We start from the raw sequence: 21,684 nt of genomic DNA on the forward strand, positions 1-21,684 counted from the left end.
TTCAATGGTGAAAAAAAGTAAGATTCTACATTTAGGGCAGAAAAACCAAATGTACAGGCATAGTATAGGTGAGACCTGGCTCAATAGTAGTAATTGTGAGAGGGATCTTGGAGCCCTAGTGGACAATCACTTAAATATGAGCCAAGAGTGTACTGGAGCTGCCAAAAAAGCCAACATATTCCTATGTTGCATTAACAGAGATATAGAATCAAGTTTATGTGAAATATTAATATTACTTTATAATGTTTTTGTAAGCCTACACATGGAATACTGCATCCACTTTTAGTTACCATGATGTAAAAAAATGTTGACTCTTTAGAAAGAGTACAGAGAACAACAACAAAGATGGTTAGGAAACTGGAGGCTAAAAATATAAAGGGCTGGCACAAAGAAGAGAGGGTAACTTATTCTCCAAAGCACCTGAAGGCAGGCAAGAAGCAGTGGATTGAAACTAATCAAGGAGAGAAGCAACCTAGAATTAAGGAAAAATTTCCTGATAATTCGAACAATTAATCATTGAAACAACTTGCCTCCAGAAGTTGTGGGTGCTCCGACACTGGAAGTTTTAAATAAGTGATTGGACAACCATTTGTCTGAAATGGTATAGGGTTTCCTGCTTCAGCAGAGGGTTGGACTAGAAGATCTCCAAGGTCCCTTCCAATTCTGTTACTCTATTATATATTATTCTTACATTATTATGAAATATACGGTTTGATCGTATCATTCAGGATATGCTACACTCTGAACAGTTTCAGCACATTTTGCTCTGCATGTTACAAATAAAACTAAATGACACTCATGTATTCATGCAATCTGAGATCTTTAATCAAGAGATGACATCACAAGACAACAGACTGGTGTCCATACCCCACAACCAGGGCACATACATAGTATATGGACATAAGGGTATTCAATAAATAAATTCCAACTGAATATTAAGAGCAAACTATCACCTCACAACCAATAAATGCAATAAATAAATCATCAGAACATTGGGAAACTGTAGAATTTTGAGTTTAATAATTAAACATATATGTGTTCCATAAAAAACATCAGGTATCTAAAGATTTAATTTTGATAAAAAATTAAAAGATAAATATGGCTGTAATAAGATTAATCTTAGATAATGTTATAAATTTAAAATAATTTAACATTTTAAACTGATAAATACCAATAAATAAATGTTATATATTAAAAGGTTGTCTTAAAATAAGGTAGACTATCATCCTCGGAAATTTGGTATATGTCTCTTCTGCTTTCTTGGATTTTGTCCTCTACTTCTCCTTAGTCTTTTAATTTCTTCAACGTTCACTTGAGACAAGACACGATACATTTCAGCTACTGCCTTGCGTTGGATTTTCACATCATTCATCTATTTCAAATTTAAAATAGTAATACATTAATAATAGCTGAATATTATGAGAATAAAGCAATGTACTGTATATGCTATGTACAATATATTTATTAAATAAAAATTGTGGTAAGTAATAATAGTATGTGTGCTAGAAACAGTGAAAGGAATAAACATTTTTTTCTGCTAGGAAGACCTTTAAAACTCCAGTGCCCTAATGCAATAATGTAGAATTGGAAATTTGCAATATCAGGCCCTATAATTCTTGAAGATTCCTCTTCAGCCTGTTGTGAATGTGATCACTGAAAATTAATAGCATGATTTTCTACCAAGTTCAGGTGACTAACACATTAAAACTATGATGTATAACTTTTACACTTCAAAAACTGTGATATATGCCCAAATGCCTCCTTAAAAGCAGGAAATCTGGAAAAAATAGATCTTGTTGAATGATGTTGAACGAATGATGTTTTCCAAATATCATAGATAATGCCCTCAATGTCTCCTAAAGCCCCTCAAAATAACCCAGTAATTGTGGTTTTCTGTAAGGGACAAGGAACTACTACATTATTTTGATCCCCTCCTGCTATAATAGGAGTGGGGAATGCATTGTTTTGATCACCATTTCTCAATCGTGGCATTGCTGGCTGGGAAATTCTGGAAGTTGAAGTCTACACACCTGAAAGCTGCCAAAGTTGGGAGTCTGACCTATACTGCTGAACTGCAATCCACAACACTCTCATCTTGTATGACCTATGATTTATGACCTATAACTGGGAGAACCACTATTCTGTTTCTGTAAGGGAATACAGAGACAACGTCGAAAAAGAGTTTCAAGAGAGATTATGTTTGTCAGTCCTAAAGAGAGAAGTGGTGGTGAATTAGACACTCCAAATAACCTTACATGGGTACCGTTTGGGAGCAGGGAGAAACTTTGACAGGTTTTCAAGACTTTGTTATTATACCCTGCTATATTAAATCAGTTTCCGTAGTCTTACGATGTCTGCTTCCTGGCCTGGCCTTGAAGAGTTTCCATTAATTTTGAAAGCTTGACTGAGTTTTCTCTGCCCCTTTTACAGTACACCAAAGAGAACCCAAGCAGGATAATTCTTATAATGCAGAATCTTGCAAGGGTTCTGTGCTTTCCTTTCCGTACCTATTCCTTCTGTTTTATACTTCAGCAAATCATGGGGGAGCCAATCTGAGTCAGTCTAATTTTTTTATACTTTTCCACCATGGTTTTTTGTTGTTGTTTGCATTGGCTGTCTTTCTAACAACCTCTGGATGCTTTTTCCATTGCCATTTTGTGGAGAAATGGTGGACCAGATTAAGAAATCAACACTATGTAGACCAATACTACTTCTTTTGTAAAGTTATATTATTAGAATCTTGCAATTCTGAAATGTGCCCTCCCACTCCTTCCTTTGTATGAACTAAGCCAAGGGGCTTATCTGAGACATTTACTCACATTGTATTCTTGCCCTGTGGTCAGGTTTCTTTTATCAAACTGTTGCTTGACAGAGGCTCTTCCTTCTGTTCCTCAAGGACAGTCCCTATTCTCTCTGCATCCTAAAGTTTCTTTCTCATTCCTTCCTCTTTGTCAGACCTGAGCAGTTGCTTGTGTACTTGCTCTCACATTTCTTCTTCAAGGTTATTTCAGTACTCCTCCACAGTATCAGTATTCTCCAATAAGAAACAATCTAGATTTATTTGTCTTGCCTCCCATCAGCCTAACAAGCATTGCCGTGTGCGGGAAATGGATGTACATGAGGAAATCTTTGTTTTTCACAGTTACTGCATTGAGGCCTGAAATTGTCTTTAATAATTGTTTAATATATTTATTAATAACTTAATAATTAATAATTATTTAATAATTGTTTGTCAGATGACTTCAGTCTCAGATAAGCCCCTTAATTCAAACAAAGGAGGGAGTGAGGAGGCACATTTCAGACTTGCAGGATTCTAATATTATAACTTTACAATAGAAGTGTTGATCTACATAATGTTGATTTCTTAGTTTTCTTTTAATTTTATCCTATATTATAAAGCAAAAGAAATTGTTGAAACTTACCGGAAGATTTGCCACCTCAATAATATCATTTGCTTTCTTCAAACTTTCACCCAGTTGTGTTTTATATTGTTCAAGGGCTTCTATTAACTCTCTGAGATGCCCTGGAGTTTGAGTTTTGGTTTTATTTTTCAACATATTGCTGTACATGGAAATCATCTGTGCAAGTAAAATCTTTTTTTCATTGGCCTGCCGGAAAATCAGCAAAAAAGAAATATATTGGTGACATTTCTCCAGTTACAGAAATTTGAACAATTCAAATAAAAGGTGTCCAGGTTTTGGGGTGGTTTTTTTCCATTTTACCAGAAGTATGCTCACACTGTAACTGATATCTTTGGTAAACTCAATGTCAAAACAATGGCTACCGGTAGTGACTTCTTAGAGTATGTCCTGATGTATCTCCAAAATCATGTCAGTGTAGTTGATAAAGTCAACTATATGTCATCCTTGACATATAAGTTTTATATAAAAAATGTGAGCATTTTATAATTTAATAAAGCTGACAATATATTCCATGTTTTTGCGTGTAGGGAAAATCTTCTATTGCCAAGTGTTTTGGAGTAATTGATATTTCATCTCAGGATTAGAGTTAAAATATGTGTCCCCCTCCACCAAACAAATGGAAGAAATTACCTCTGTCCATAGTCCACTCGAAAATCTACGTGTGAAAATAGATCCATTATCAGCTATGTCAGACTGACTGGTGTTCTGAAATACAAGATACAAATGGCTCAATCCGCAATATAACATAATTAATTGTGAAAACTCTAGTTCAAATCCAAACTATGTATAGGACATTTTTTTAAAACTACAGTAATAAATTCAGCTTAGAAAATGAAAGAAATGTTTTAGAAATAAGCACACGTTTGTCAACTTTGTTGTCTTCCTTTTAAATTAGAAGTAGGAAGAACTCATGGAATGATTTTTACTTCCCAAGCACAGCATATTAGTATAAGCAAAATAATGTATCACACCATATACAGCTGTTTTAAGTTTGTATTCCATAAGCATTACTAATGCTAAATTGCTATATTGTTATTATTTAAAAATAGCATGAAGTAGTAAATAGTAAGCATTAGATTCAGCAATTACATTCCATTGGTTCTGAGTTTCCAAGAAAACTTATTTTCCAAGAATCAGAGAAGAAAATGCAGCACTAATTAATTCAATCTAGTTAAACAAAATTTACAACTATAGCTACTTTGACAACACAGACAAGGAGAAAGCCTTAAAATATAGTAGTACTGTAACATTAAATGAAGAATAGAGCTTAACCACTTCTTCTGCACTGAAACATGGTATTATTTTTAACATTAAAAAATTAAGATAAGTAGGCTGAATTTTCATCTGTGGAGTCAGTAAGTACTTTCATGAAAATATCCCTTCAGAGGTACCACTAGTGTGTAATTACTGTGTGTAATTGGTGATACATCCTCAGCCGAATTTTAACACCAAAACTTGCTTTGGGTAAAGATATCAATTTGTTGAGAATGATATGAATGAACTGTCAAGCTCAACACTTAAACTTTCATTTTCAAGAATCTTCTATAATGATAAATAAAAAACAAGAAAATTGACACTTTTTGAATGAAAGCTTTGAGAAAAATACATTTGCATGAGGATGTTTAACTTGTCATAGAACTATGAGAAGGCATTAGCCAACTTATATGTTCTAGTGTTAGTCAGTGAAAAGTTCTAGAAGTTGCTCATTCAAAATGAAATACTTCCGATTATGTAATTGAACAAGTAGACAATTCTACCCATTTTTCTGAAATAATCAAATTCTAACCACGAATGCCTAGAAAAAAATCATACATACGATTTTATAACTTTGTCAGATGTATTAAAATAAACAGAGATGTATATGTGAATTAGTAGTTATAATTGCTAAACCTTTTGTCAACACAATCTGAAGTAAAAGCAAGTTCTAAATAATTCACCAAAAACTCAAAAGAACCAAAATGCAATGTTTTCAAATTATTAAAAGTCTATATCAAGCCACATTACATCAAAGTGGGTAGTTGCACCAAATTATAGCTGTAGCTATGCTAGTACTCAACCGAAAGGAGAAAACAGACATTTAAAAGAAAGTTTGAAAGCATACTTACAAAATCATTCTCTAACTTCAGAATAGAATCTTTGATATGTTCAAAAATGGAACCAGTAGTGGCATCAGAATAGGTATTCATTAGAATGAAAAAGAGACAAATCCTCCAAGCCATTATGTCTAACCTAAGTAGAAAAACTACTTCGCTACAGATCTGGAAACTAGAATCAGAGTAGTGTATCTACTATCTAACTTGACTGTCTACTTACAAGTCTGATCTTCACCTCTCTGGGTGGTGATATTTATACTCGATCACTGAACATTTGCAACCAAGCAGAATTACGTGTTTTAACACAACTCAGGAAATGGTATTAGAGAAGGGGTGTTTTGGTTTTTATTAGTAGACCTGGTGTGGGATTTCACCATTTGAGAGTTTCCTTTAAATGACAAGGCTCTTCATGTGTTGAATGTTACTTATCCAGCAATCAGCCCTATAAGGATCCTTCGAAAGCATGACTGCATCAGCAAAAGGCAGAAGGAAATTTCCCTGCGAAGCCCCATGGTCACCTCTTGAAAGAAAACCCCTTAGACTGTAACCTGATTTAGCATCTGTGCAGGGAAGGTACATGACAGGAAATTGGGATATGAGGAATAATGTTCAAAGAATGCATTTTCATCACTCAGATGTACAAAGAAATCAACATCATGTCATTAATGGGTCAGTTTGATACATGTGCACCGTATGTTATTTACTTAAAGTAAATATAAACCCTTATCTTTAAAAGGAAAATACCAGAAGAATAAAGCCTATTTTCCATAAATAATGTAATAATTATAGATATTGATAGGTTCATACCTTATTTACCATATTTTTTTATAAAATGAAGAAATAAGGAGATGGTTGACATTTGGTTCTGTTAAGACCTATAACAACCCGCCTGGAAACTGACCCAATGTAATTCCATAGTACGTTTTTGCAATGTTACTTTTCAGTGATGGGTAAGAGAAATAATGTGTCATTGTACATTACTACTACTACTACTACTACTACTACTACTACTACTACTACTAAATTATAATAGTTAAAACTTGCCAAAATCACCATCAGTCAAATGCAAAAAGCTGCACTGCTTGGATCCGCACGTATATTACGAAAATACGTTACGACGTCCTAGGTCCCTGGGTGGGGCCTGACTAATAATCAATGCCAAATCCGGCGAAACAACTGGCTGCTGTGATACAATTGTATAACAACAACAACAACAACAACAACCAATGATTAAGGAAGTAAATAAAGGAGGCCTTTTAAAGACAACTAAGTTAAAAGCTGAATATAAGAAAGAAGTAATTGAGAAGCGAGCTGAAAATTGGGAAAGCAAAGCTATGTATGGCCAATACTTGAAAAGTATTGAAGGCAATGCTGACCAAAAGCTAACTTGGAACTGGTTAAGATCAGGAGCACTGAAAAAAGAGACAGAAGGCTTTATTTTGGCAGCTCAAGAACAAGCCTTAGCCACAAACTACATGAAGGCAAAAATTCAACATGTTACCACCAACAGCATATGTCGCCTGTAATGAGAAAGATGAGACAGTTGACCACTTGATCAGTGGGTGCAGCAAAATTTCACAAACTGACTACCTACAAGGCCATGACCGCATTGCTAAGATCATTCACTGGAAATTGTGCCAAAAGTTTGGATTTGAGTACAGCAAAAACCACTGGGACCATCAGGTTGAGAAGGTTTTAGAGAATGAGAAAGTCAAGATCTTGTGGGACTTCAGAATCCAGACTGACAGGCACTTGGCCCACAACACACCTGACATAACAATAGTTGAAAAGAAAAAAGTATGGTTCATTGACATTGCAATACCTGGAGATGCACGAATTGAAGATAAACAGCAAGAAAAAATCACAAAATACCGGGACTTGCAAATTGAGGTTGAGCGACTGTGGAAAAAGAAATTATGTGTTGTCCCAATTGTAATTGAAGCCCTTGGAGCAATACCTAAAGGGCTACCTCGCTATTTAAAAATTCTAAATTTATCTGACTTGAACATTCTGACTCTACAAAAAAACCACCCTACTTGGAACAACTTATATCCTTCGATGTTACCTTAACCTTGGTTAGGACTTGAGCTGTTAGGCTACCAACCAGCCCCAAAGGCTGTGAATCTCACCAAAGATTAACATAATAATAATAATAATAATAATAATAATAATAATAATAATGATGATGATGATGATGATGATGATGATGATGATGATGATGATGTCGTCATGGTGGAGGAATTCTCACCAAAATTGATGTTATGTTGTATCTTATATCTTGGGGCAAGACTGTATCATTGATAAGTACAGCCTTAACACAGAAAATAGGAGTGAAGCATGGAAATACAACTATATCCCTGAATACCTCCAGAAGGCAGATCTTTATTTTTCTTAACCAGAATAATAGAATAACATACTTGGAAGGGACGTTGGAGGTCTTCTAGTCCAATCCTCTCCTCAAGCAGGAAATCCTATACCATTTCAGACAAATGGTTGTCCAATGTCTCTTCTTCAAAACTTCCAGTGTTGGAGCAACCACAACTTCTGGAGGCAAGTTGTTTCATTGATTAATTGTTCTAATTATCAGTAAAATTTTCCTTAATTCTAGGTTGCTTCTCTCCTTGATGAGTTTCAATTCACTTCTTCTTGTCCTGTCTTCAGATGCTTTGGAGAATAAATTGACCCCTTCTTCATTGTGGCAACCCCTGCAATATCGGAACACAGTTATCATATCACTCCTAGTATTTCTTTTCATTGAATTAGACATACCCAAGTCCAATAACTATTCTTTATATGTTTTAGCCTCCAGTTCCCTAATCATTTTTGCTGATTTTCTTTGTACTCTTTCTAGAGTGTCAGCATCTTTTTTACATCATGGTGATCAAAACTGGATGCAATATTCCATGTGTAGTCTTACCAACGCATTATAAAGTGATATTAACACTTCACATAATCTTGATTCTATCCCTCTGTTAATGCAACCTAGGACTATGTTGGCTTTTTTGGCAACTGCAGTATACTGCTGGCTCACATTTAAGTGATTATCCACTAGGGCTCCAAGATCTCTATCATAGTTACTACTATTGAGCCAGGAAGTGCTCCGCTCTACCCAGAGGGAAGGAGGAGGCAACCACCAGGAGCAGCCCCAGCGCTCGCCAGGCCACATGGCAAAATGGATGCCAGGAAGTGCTCCGCTCTACCCAGAGGGAAGGAGGAGGCAACCACCAGGAGCAGCCCCAGCGCTCGCCAGGCCACATGGCAAAATGGATGCGACGCGCCCATCTGAACTGAGGCATAAGCCGCCGCCACAATTCCCTCTCCACCCCCGCCTTCCTCCTGTCCATCGCGCATTTCCTTCTGCGGAGGCTGAGTCTCCCCCAAGATGCTCCTCTGAGGGCCCGGGAGACACTTATTATTCATGACCATCTTTGAGTTGCTCGTGCGGTGATTGGCTGGGTCTGCCGAAAGACAGAACTGGCTTGGTAGCGCAGCCACTCCGCGACAAACTTGAACGGAGTCCTGGGCCAGGGGTTGCTGGTGGTGGCAGCGGGGTGGTGGTGGTTTACCTGCCCAGCTTGTCGATTCCTCTTGATCCTGAATTGAATGGTGTCATTTCAGCTTTATTGCTTGCCCCGGCTGGGCAGTTTCGTTTCGGGGGAGGAAGGCAGCTGTCAGAGCCGAGGATTTATCACGCTAAAAAACACTGCGCGGCAGTTGGAAACTACTGCGTGGCATTTTCTTTTCAAGTGCACAGCTGTGCAGCCGCACAGCTTAGAGGGAACATTGATGTGCACACAGTGCGCATTCATTGTGCACGCACGAGCCGCACGCACGAGCCGCACGCACAAGCAAACTGGCAATAACTCTGGCTGAAACCCACCCCTGTTTGCAACATTGTACAAGAGGTAGCAACTAAAACCATCTCAAAGAAAAAGAAATGCAAGAAAGCAAAATGGCTGTTTGAGGAAGCTTTGCAAATAGCTGAAGAAAGAAGGGAAGTGAAAGGCAAGGGAGAAAGAGAAAGATATGCCCAATTGAATGCAGAATTCCAGAGAATAGCTAGAAGAGATAAGAATGCCTTCTTAAATGAACAGTGCAAAGAAATAGAAGAAAACAATAGAACAGGGAGGACCAGAGATCTCTTCAAGAAAATTGGATATATGAAAGGAATGTTTCATGCAAATATGGGCATGATAAAGCACCAAAATGGCAGGGACCTAACAGAGGCAGACAGGATTAAGAAGAGGTGGCAAAATTACACAGAAGAACTATACAAGAATGAGCTTAACGTCCCTAATAACCACGACGGGGTGGTCACTGACGTTGAGCCAGACATCCTAGAATGTGAAGTCAAATGGGCCTTAGGAAATCTGAGTAACAAAAAGCTAGTGGAGGCGACAGTATTCCAGCTGAGACGATGCAGTAAAAGTGCTACACTCAATTTGCCAGCAAATTTGGAAAACTCAACAGTGCCACAGGATTGGAAAAGGTCAGTTTACATTCCAATTCTAAAGAAAGGCAAAAAATGTTCAAACTATTGCACCATTGCACTCATTTCACATGCTAGTAAAGTTATGCTCAAAATCCTACAAGCTAGGCTCCAGCAGTAGGTGGATTGAGAACTACCAGAAGTACAGGCAGGATTTTGAAAAGGCAGAGGAACTAGAGATCAAATTCCCAACATACACTGGATCATGGAGAAAGCTAGGGAGTTCCAGAAAAACATCTACTTTTGCTTCATTGACTATGCTAAAGCCTTTGATTGTGTGGATCACAACAAATTGTGGCAAGTTATTAAAAAGATGGGAGTACCATCTTATTTGTCTCTTGAGAAACCTATATGCGGGTTAAGAAGCAACAGTGAGAACTGGACACAGAACCACTGAGTGGTTCAAAATTGGGAAAGGAGTTCGGCAAAGCTGTAAACTATTGCCCCGCCTATTTATCTTATATGGAGAGCACATAATGAGAAAGGCAGGGCTAGATGAATCAAAAGTTGGAATTAAGATTGCCAGGAGAAATACCACTCTAATGGCAGAAAGTGCCTCCTGATGTGCGTGAAGAAGGAGAGTGCAAAGGTTGGCTTGAAACTCAACATTAAGAGAACTAAGATCATGGCATCCAGCCCTCTCAATTCCTGGAAAATAGATGGGGAAGAAATGGAGATAGTGACAGATTTTATTTTCTTGGGCTCCAAGATTACTGCAGATGGGGACTGCAGCCAAGAAATTAAAAGTTGCTTACTCCTGGGGAGGAAAGCTATGGCGATTCTAGACAGCATACTAAAAAACAGAGACATCACCCTGCCAACAAAAGTGTGTATAGTCAAGGCTACGGTTTTCCCAGTTACAATGTATGGCTGTGAAAGTTAGACCATAAGAAAGGCTGAGCATCAAAGAATTGAGGCCTTTGAACTATGGTGCTGGAGAAGACTCCTGCGAGTCCTTTGGACTGCAACAGGCGATCAAACTCGTCAGTCCTAGAGGAGATCAACCCTGATTGCTCTTTAGAAGGCCAGATCCTGAATATGAAACTCAAATACTTTGGCCACCTAATAAGAAGGAAGGACTTACTAGAGTAGAGCTGAATGCTGGGAAAGGCAGAGGGCAAAAGAAGAAGAGGATGACAAAGACTGAGGTGGCTGGATGGAGTCACTGAAGAAGTCAGTGTGAGCTTAAATGGACTCCAGAGGATGGTAGAGGACAGGAAGGCCTGGAGGAACGTTGTCCATGGGGTCACGATGGGCTGGACACGACTTCGCAACTAACAACAACAATAAGGGTATACTATGGAAACAGCACTGATTGTGCTTCTTTTTTTCTTTTTAATATTTTTTTATTTTTAGACAAACACAAACACACAACATATATAACATAAAAGCCTCCAACTACACACAGTGTGTCGATTGGTTACAAGGTCTTTCTGTATCCTTTCCATAGTCATCACTTCAATTTTATCAAAATTCACATATTGACAATCAAGATATCTTTGTATACATTGTTATTATGCTTCCTCCTATTCTAAGTCACTCTATCATTTTAGCATTGATAACATTCTCTAATAATTTTTGATTCAATGTTTTTTCCCCCATTATTAGTATCCTCAATCTAATATACATGTATACAAATTGTTATAATTATTAAACATCCATTAAGCCTAGCTATTATTACATCCTTTCAACATAAGGCATATTAAATTTGGAGTAACTTTATATTACGACCTTTTATTACATCATCCTGAAATCATCCAATGATATTACATCTTTATATTCTATACTATATAAAAAAATTAACTTTTATAAAAAGGCTTTTCAACATAATCTCCATATCCTCACTTACAGTATTGTATAAAATTTCATATTATCAATCTAGTATATATAAATGCTTTGTTATCATTATTAATCATTTATTTGACTATAGCTATTATTATGTTGTACATAGCACTCAAAATGTAACTACATTTAACTAAAATTTATTGTGATATCATTATATTATTTTAGCATTAATAAAATTCTTTAATAATTTTCAATTCCATGTTTTTTCCCCATTATTAGTATCATCAATCTAATATACTTGTATACAAATTGATATAATTATTAAACATCCATTAACCCTAGCTATTATTACATCCTTTCAACATAAGGCATATTAAATTTAAAATAAATTTATATTATGACATTTTATTACATCATCCTGAAATCATCCAATGATATTATATCTTTATATTCTATTCTATATAAAATTGTTTATCTTTTATACATCAACATCATCTCCATAATCCTCACTTACAGTATTGTATAAAATTTCATATTATCAATCTAGTATATATAAATGCTTTGTTATCATTATTAATCATTTATTTGACTATGCCTATTATTACGTTGTACATAGCACTCAAAATGTAACTATCCATCTGTTTCTGCCTCTCTCTGTTAACACCAAGTTCTGAGAGAGGTTAAAAAAAGTTTAAAAATTACGCTCAGTCCAAGCCTTACGAGAGAAGAAGCTTTTAATCTGTGAATATAAAAAATGGAAAAAGTATAGAGGAAGAAGGAAAAAAAGACCAGTCCAGCTTAAAAGTAAAAGGCATTTGTAAAAAGTTCATCTATAGAAAACAAACAAAGTTAAGGTAGAAAAGATAACACGATAGTCTTAAACCAGGGTAAATTCGCTGCTTATTTTCTTCTGTCTTCAATTTTATTTTAAATTCCAATTCTTTTGGGTTTTCCCTTCTCTAATAATAAAACTTTTTCCCACCATTTCACCACCACTCCTGTACTGCTTCTGTTTCAGAGGCTTGTCCTAACCTTCTGCAGCCGCTTCTCTTGTAGCTGGCAAAAAAAGCTTTCTCCTGGATCAATCAGGGGCTTTGCAATGCCCCTGAGATCAGCCAGACATGCTCTTCTCTATCACTGTTCCTTCAGAACAGTTTTGGTCCAAAAAGACTATCCAGGAACAGAGATATCGACATGCCCCAAGATTGCATGTCGTGTTGTTGCAACATCAAGCCATGCCCCTCCTGATTGTGCTTCTCAATGTGCTTTGTTGAGAGCCGATGCTTTCATCCTTGTGCCCCTTGATCTCACAGCAGCTCTCAATACTGTTGACCATGACATTCTTCTTAACTGACGGTGAGGATTGGGAGTGGGAGGCACTGGGCTGCATTAACTTGCCTCCTTCCTCAGGGATAGTTCCTGTGGGAATGGATAGATTGCACCAAAGGGATCTCATTGTGTGGTGTCCCAGAGTCCATCCTGTTTAACTTCTACTGAAACCATTGAGGGAAATCATCTATGAGTTTGGGGTTTGATATAATTAGTACTCTGATTCTATTAAGAGGGAACTGTTCCTAGCCCTTGTCAGGTTTGAAGGATCAAAGAAAAATGTCTGAGAAGTAAATTATCATTTTATTTTTGCCACAACAATATGAATGGTGTAATTTATAAGGAAATGTGTTCTTTTAATTATAATGCAATATCTCTATTACCCTACGAAGTTATTGGCACAAACTTGCCTATGGAAGACATGGCTTCCTCTTTCTTTTCAAGGACTGCATATGATCTGTAGGTTGAATTTGGAACAATCCTTGTTAACCTGAAGTTCCATTAATACTGTGGAAAACAGCCCAAACAGTTGGGATGGAATTTCTGTGGTTTATGCTGAAATTTCAATTGGATATTCTTGAAGCTTGTCATAAGAATCTCTCTGACAATTTGTCAGCAATTTGTAATTTCCATATGATAAGATAGCAAGATGGTTTTCAATGAAATACCTTAGTGTTCTATGACACTTTTTGTAGCCACAAGAAAGGATGGGGTTTTAAGAGTGTTTCTCATAGGGTAAAAAAAAAAGCTTGCTACAGGAAGCAAGATACATGTGGCATAGAAAGCTTTGCCTTTGAAAAGAAATGTAACCACATCCATTAGTACTAAAACTGAAGTCTTTAGTCAACAAAAGAGGGACTGAAAAATCAGTCCTCAATGCTTTGGAATATGGAAATCTCCAGCAAATGCAATTATGCAAACACACTCTTAAATACACATACAGACACTCACAGAAAGAAAGGTATATTAATATTTAATTATGCATCTATATTATGTGTCATAGTATATCAAGTTGTAAATCAAATAACGATGTAGTATGTGAATGATAATGATCCTCCCCATTTGCTATTTTAATAGAAACTGCCATGTAACCAGTTTGCATAAAAGGAGAACACTTCCATCATGTGCAGAAGATACTCTGGAAGTAGGTATGAATTTCAGGGGAGTTTAAAACTATAGAGCACCCACAGGAATCTCCTCTATTTTTTAAACACCGTACATAAGTGTTTTTTATTAAGACAAATTCTTTCTTTTTCCTCTCCCTTCTCCCTATAATGCCTGAATAAACAAATCAATAAGCATGAGGAATTATATCTGTTGATGTTTTGCATAGACAACAACTAAGATGCAAAACAAATGTAGGATGTGTAACATCAGGGCCGGATTTAGATGAAAAGAGGCCCTAGGCTATTCCACTTATGGGGCCCTTTCACCTCCCATTTTTATGTTTGTAAATTACATGAGAGATAATAAAATACATCATTACTGTGATATATATCAATATATTAAATGAACCATGTTGTAAATGGTACTAACCTTTATAAAAAATGTGGCATGGATAATAAATAAAAATAAAAGGCCCCTCTTGATCTTGAGGCCCTAGGCCGAAGCCTAGTTAGCCTATAGGAAAATCCGGCCCTGTGTAACATACTCATCTATTTCCTATAAAAGGTTTATGTAGTCACTTTATCAGCATTTTTGTTTGATTTGTTAAAGGTTTTTCAGTAATATGTAATGTTACTATTGATGTAACAAGTGTGCTTGGAACAGGGAATGAATAAATGATATGATAAGACCATGCAAAGAGCCATCCCAAGACAGTTTAGCACTGGAAGCAAAAGGAAGCTAATATCTCTGCAAAGTTATGATATCCAGTTCCATTTGAGGGGAAGGGGCACATGGCCTTCTCTTCTACAAGAAGTTACTACCACTCAGCAGCTGCTACCTAAAGCAGCTGCCTCATTCTTTTGATCCAGCCAGCTGTATAAGAAAGGAACAAACATTTTCTTATTTTCATGGATATTACGCCTATTTTGAAATGTTGACATTTTTAATGTCTCAATTCTAAATTTACTTTGTAATCCCAAAGAAAGCCTTAATGCATTCAACAGGGTTTGATCTCAAGTTGACCTATATAGGATTGCACTGTGTGTTGCTTACAAGGATGAGAAATTGCATTTTTAACATTAGGAAGATGAGTTAACACATAATACCTTTATGCCACAAAAGAGAATCATTGCCCCCATCACTTTTTCCCTATTAGTATACATTTCTGTTTCTAAGATTGTGGTCTGGGGGCACTTTGTGATGATACCGTAATTTTATGACATGAATGGAGTTTCCTGTGTAGGTCCAATATCTTGCAGTGGAAAGTGAAATCAAACTTTGACACCTGGCGACAGTAACTACAGCTTTCACTTTCATTTACTGAGTTTGTCATTTACAAATCCTGGACTCCCAGAGAAGTGAAAGTATTTTTTTTTCAAGTTCCCAGTTCAAAGTTGGTACACATCAACCCAAGAAATCTGTTCTACATATGCTTAAAACATTTATAAATGAAACATATGAAGGTAGTCATTGTCTAGAGGAGATACAATAACTTTTTCAAACAATCTAATAATATCTGCTCCCCCCCTTTTGACAGTATTTTTCCTTACATATATTGTTGAAGTGCTAGAAAAGGGGGAAAAGAGGAAGATTCTGCAGAAATATATGTAACTTAAGCTAATAAGAGAAAGCTAATGGCGGTGTCCATCAAACCTATTCTGTAACACCCATAGCCAATCAAAGCTACAGCACTGAAATTCAATGTCAAATCAGACATTTTTGCTAGGACAATTTGTTGGTTTTCTTTCAAAAAAGAAAATGACATTGATATGTTAAACCATAGAAGCATTAATATTTTATTTAATGCAAAATAAGGTTATTTTTCCTTAATATTTTCTTCCCAGCTCTCTCTGTTCCTTCCTGCGACCTCATTGTGCAATTGCTATACCCCGTAAAGCCCTCACCAGGAAAAACAAAAATATTTTGATACCCCAACTAAGAAAAAGTTGTTTTTCTAAGCTTTACTTTCTAATTAATATATTACGTAATATATTGAACCCTGATTGATTCTTTCTTGTCAGAGTGATTCCCAAGACCAGAACATTGTGTCTCCATGAGGCAACAGTTCTCTTATCAACAGTAAGAGAGACATTTAATTGCTTCAGTTGCATTTATAATAGACTAACAGAATTGGAAGGGACTTTGGAGGTCTTCTAGTCCAACCTCCTGCTCAAGAAGGAAACCCTATCCCATTTCAGATAAATTGTTGTCCAATCTTTTCTTAAAAACCTCCACGGTTGGAGCACCCCAACTTCTGGAGGCAAGTTCATTCGAGGTGCTTTGGAAAATAGGTTGACCTCTTCTTCTTTATTGTATTGGAAGTCAAACATCTTAAATTTAGGTCTTTTTCACTACTGATGTCTGTATATTTATTTATTTCCATTGCTACTATAGTGCTTCAGTCAGAAACATAATATAACTATAGCAACATCATCAAAACAAAGAGTAATAGAGACACCTATTAGGGGAAAAATGAACAAAACACACTACACCACACACACACACACACAGAGAGAGAGAGAGAGAGAGAGAGAGAGAGAGAGAGAGAGAGAGAGAGATAATATAAGGTAAGATACCCATTTGTTACCAGCACTAGTCCCACATGCTAGGTACATTAGCTGTTTCGATTCCTTAGTCTTCCAATGATCTCCAGAAAAGCTAGATATAACTACTTTTTTGAATATCAAAAGCTAGATGACAGTTCCGGTTCCAGCGGCTGACGGCGACGGGCAGAGACTGCTCGCCCCGCTCATCCCCGGTGAGCTCCCCACCCCTTGGGGGGCACAGGACGCCCCGGAGAGGCGTTCTGCCGGAGGAGCGGTGCGGCGGGAGGACCCCTGCATCGGCGGTGGCCGTCGGGGGGCTCTCGCTTCGCTCCAGGCACCGAGGAGCGCGAAGGGGAGGCGCGCTGAAGTGTCTTCGCTGTGAGGCTGTCTGGAAGAAAAAAAGAAAGCTGAAGGATGCGGCGGCGGTGCGGTGAGGTGTAGACTCCCTTCATACCTATCACCAACTCTAAAACTTGTCAGTTGTGTTAATTGGAACTTTTGGCTAACTTGGAGAAGTGCGGCTGGAGGGGAGGGGGATTTTCCCCCCCCTTGGACAAGCGGCTAGAAACAAACGTGCTCGTAGCCCCAAGGGAAGGAGGAGGGGGAGAGCCAAACCAAAGAGGTCACACTCCAACTAAATGGATCTTCAGATTTAAACCTTTAGGTTTTAAGACAATGTGATCTGGAAGCCTTGGGAACTTTGAATTTTGAAAACTTTATTTGTTGCCTCAGTACCCGAAGTTGGCAGGGCAAGATGGCACACTTCCGTTGTCTTCATGAAAGGTGAACTTGACTCCACCTCTTAGCTTCAGGCTTCCGGTCTTTGTCTCCGTGTTATTTGGATAACTCTCTTGTGGATTGTTTGTTTTTGAACTCTCTGGAGTGAAAAACGTCTGTTCCCTGCTAGGGTGATTAGAGAGTTCCCTTGTGCCTGGTCTCTCTACCCCCCGGACTCCCTTGGCTGCTCTACCACTCTGACTGATTCCTCTCTATACTGACTGGACCCTTTATTACTAACAATGACATCTAAAAGACCACCTCCTGGAAAGGCTGGCTTTGCTGCCTCTGCCCCGACATCTGCAACCTCAAGTCCGAGCACACAATCAACACTGACAGCCTTTAAACAAGCTAAAACTACGGACTTGGAGTTTCATCAAATGTTTCAGCAAATTCTACAGGGACAAGAGGAAATAAAGAAACAACTGAAGGAGATGAAAGAAGAAATTAGAGGGAACTAGGAAAAAATTAATAAGAACTCACAGAGACTGGATCTCTTGGAGCGGGGGGCGGCTGAGATGGTGGGGGGTAGAGGGCGTGCAGAAGGGAAACAAAAAGCTTGACACCCAACAAATGAAAATAGAGTTTGAGAGAATGTCTTTTTATCTTAGGTTTCAAAATGTGATGGAGACAGATGATGAAAACATAAGGGACATCATGACAACTATCTTGGCTGAGTATATTCAGAAAGAAAAACAACAGATGGGGTGGGAAATAGACCTGGTGTATAGAGTGAACTCCGCATATGCTAGAACACACAATGTCCCCAGGGAGGTACACATTAAATTTCTTAGGAAAAGCACAAGAGATGAAATTCTGAATACACAAAGGGGACAAGCCCTGACATACAAAGATAAGGAGATAACCATACTGAAACAGATCCCCAAGAAAGTGAGGGAGAAAGAAAATATTATTCGCAATTGGCGAATAAATTATACCAGAAGGGGGTGTGGTTTCATTGGTTGCTGCCTGAAAGTATGTTAATATGCTGGGAGGAGACAAGAGTCAGAATTAATGCACCCATAGAGGCCCAGGCCTTTATGGAAAAAAATAAACTACTCCTAGAAAAAACAGAAGATATCCCAGTAGACGTACAAGACACGGGAGGGGCCGGAGCACTGCCAGCTGGGGGAGGTGGGGCGACATCAAGAAAGCTCAGATCACACAAATAAGTAAGAAAATCCACATGACATAAATTGACTGAAATTATTAATGAATTTACCACACTGACTATATGTTATTATGTAATATTTGAATGCTATGCAAATGTATACCATGAGTCTGGAGGGGGGGTATACCTACCGCAGTTTGCGGCTGCCACAATTTGTAACTTTCCCCATACCTTTTCCTTTTGTAAAACACCAAAAAATCAATAAAACTTTGTTTAATAATAAAAAAAAAGCTAGATGACAGATCTTATTTTAAGTTCTAAATTATTCCACAGTGTCAGGCCCAAGCCCAAAGATGAGACAGTGAGTCCAATCTTTTATTTATTTACACCTAATAGAATTGTGCCAAACTAAAACTTAGTTTGGGCAAGAGTGGTTTAACAAACAGCTCTCCCAGGCACTGCTGAGTTTAAGGAAGGGATGATATGAACATCCTGATTTTGCCTCTTCCATTCTCATTCTGTCCATATCACATAAATCTTTAAGGGAAAAACTGATTTCCTGGCTAAATTCTCTAATTGTCTTCTCTTTAGAAGCAAATTATTCTTGTCTTGTCTTCTACACCTCTCCTATCAGGAAGCCACTTCCTCAAGTGAATTTTCCCAAGCTACTAAAGTCTTCCCCAGAGCTACAAGGAAACTGTCTGGTTTTCCTCATTTCTGCTTTGCCTTCCAAGTGCACAGACCTTTGAGCAGCCCTTGAGTGACTGAGCATCTTTGAATGCGGACTACAATCTCCTTAATTTGCAGTGAAATGTGTACAGGAAATAACATGGCACTGTTATTATTAGGTTTTAACCTTTAAAAGTGTATTTTACAGATCTAGGTGTAAACCACAATAGACAAATATTTTCTCTTGCAGACAATGGAGTATGCTAATTATCTCTTCTGTCAAATAATGTGCATTTATTTGCCCACAGTTTGCAGATGACCTTTTTGACAACCATTTTCCATAGCATGCTCGGAAGCAGAGGAAAAGTATGAAAAGAGTGACTGAGAACGGGCATACCGTTTTGGACTGACTAAATTCATATCTAGGGCTGAAAGAAGTGGAAGATGGGTTTTACTTATCTATTTTACTGAGCTTGTAAGTAGCATAATGGACTCATAACAAACTCTGAATTACTGTAATTGGATTACAAACAGGTGCATAACAATTTATTATTACAAACTCAACCCTGATTAATAATCAAATTCCATTCGACATCCCCCAGCAACAAGAAACAAGTAAATATATCAAGCCCTGATGGCATATTGAAAAGCTTCCTTTATAGTTTTATGAAAATTTAGCAGTTTGAGGTCTGATCTAATGCTTGGAGAAATACTATTCCAAATCCCTACTGTTCCAGGGAAAACCACAAGAGGTGGACTGATATTCATGAGCAGACACTGATAGAATTGCAATGCATAGAGTCGGATGGAGGCTTGCAAGCTTCTAATAAATGTATTTTGTTGTTATTAAAAAGTTATGCTAGAATTAATTACCATACTTAATTATAATTCTTATAGAGTTAATTTGGCATAGTGGTTAAGGCATCAACCTAGAAACTGGCATTCCATGAGTTCTAGTCCCCTTTTAGGCACAACGCCAGCTGGGTGACCTTTCTCTCAGTCCCAGGAAGGAGGCCATGGCAAATCACTTCTTGCTAACAAAACTGCAGTGACTTATCTAGGCAAGAATTTGACACACCTTTATGGAAGAAACAAAACTACTATGCTTAATAGCAATATATAATTAATATACACAATTAATTACCATATTCATAATTATCACACTTCTGATATAGGAAAAGGCCAAGAGGTGAAGCCAAACATAGTGGATATTTTCTCTAGAGTTTGGGTGATTTGAACATTTGAGAGCCAAAAGAGGATGTCCTAATTTTGGGGTGATTTGGGATATTTAAGAAATATTAATTTAAGTAACAAAAACATTTTTAATTTCATTTAAATAAGAGGAAAGCAAAAGCACTTTCGTTATATTTAAATGAGAGAAAACATTTTTTGGTGTAGGTCAAAGCCCTCTAGATCTTTTCAGACATATAAAGCAAGGGAGATGCAGATATTATGGCTTAAATTTTGCTGCCGTTTCTTATAGATGTTCCCCCCCCCCACATTATTTTCAGTTTTTCAAAAAAAGAAAAGAAAAGAAACACTAAAAATCTGTGAAGGGAGAACATGCAGACTGTCTCCTCCAGTCCTAGTATGCAACAAACAAAAATTACCTCATTGTTACAACAAGAGGGGACTGGAGAGGGACCAAAAGAACTATCTGTTTCTCAAATGTTTCAAGAACTTATGAGGGGTCAAAATGATTTGAAAAAAGAAATGACAGAGCTTAAAGAAGAACTCAGAGATGTTAAACATCATATTGCAGAAAATAAACAAAGGAATTGTGGTGTTGGAGGAGGGAGCGGCTGGGTTGGGGGAAGAAATTAAAACAATCCGGAAGGGAAATGTAGACTTGGAAAACTTTTTGGCAAAAATAGAATTTGAAAGAATGTCTTTTTTTCTTAGATTCCAGAACCTACCAGAGACAGAAAATGAAGACCTTAAGGATATCATGAGCACAATCTTAGCAGATTATATTAAGAGAGATAAAAAACAGCTGTGGTGGGATATGGTTTAGATGGTTATTGCCAGAAGGAATGTTGATCTTTTTGGAGGGAAACAGGATTAGAATTAATACAGTGCAAGAGGCGGAAGCTTTCATTAAAAAGAATTTCCTCCTCCTAAAGGATGAACATAGCGAAGGTAGTGGAAGGAACAGTAAGGTGCAAAATAAGAAGGAGGAGGGGGGGTGAGACAGGGAGGAAGGAGCAATATCGAAAAGGCTCAGATCACAAAAATAAAAGTATTTGAACTAAATAGCAATTGGTGATACTCTAGAAAGTGACAAAAGAAAATGAATGAACACATGGTTGACAATATAGAATAAGACCTTGTTTTCTGCTTATCTTTTATATTTTGT

The 21,684-nt window shown here is 37.4% G+C and overlaps 1 protein-coding gene across 2 annotated transcripts in view; it reads right to left on the minus strand.

Moving 5' to 3' along the window:
- Positions 1-1,104: 1,104 nt before the first annotated feature.
- Positions 1,105-21,684, minus strand: part of IFNG (interferon gamma) — a 128,029-nt gene continuing 107,449 nt past the window's right edge. Inside the window, exons 1-4 of one of the 2 annotated variants that reach the window (XM_081958159.1) lie at positions 5,528-5,705; positions 4,053-4,127; positions 3,423-3,608; positions 1,105-1,372 (exon numbers count right to left, since the gene is read on the minus strand). In XM_081958159.1, coding sequence (XP_081814285.1) covers positions 1,223-1,372; positions 3,423-3,608; positions 4,053-4,127; positions 5,528-5,641 — 525 coding nt within the window. In that variant the 5' untranslated portion in view covers positions 5,642-5,705 and the 3' untranslated portion in view covers positions 1,105-1,222. Of the gene's footprint in view, positions 1,373-3,422; positions 3,609-4,052; positions 4,128-5,527; positions 5,706-21,684 lie in introns of those variants that run through there. The other variant, XM_081958160.1, reaches the window with a different exon arrangement.

This window comes from Natrix helvetica (assembly GCF_964273705.1).
Source record: "Natrix helvetica genome assembly, chromosome: 6".
Classification (NCBI taxonomy): Eukaryota; Metazoa; Chordata; class Lepidosauria; order Squamata; family Natricidae; genus Natrix; species Natrix helvetica.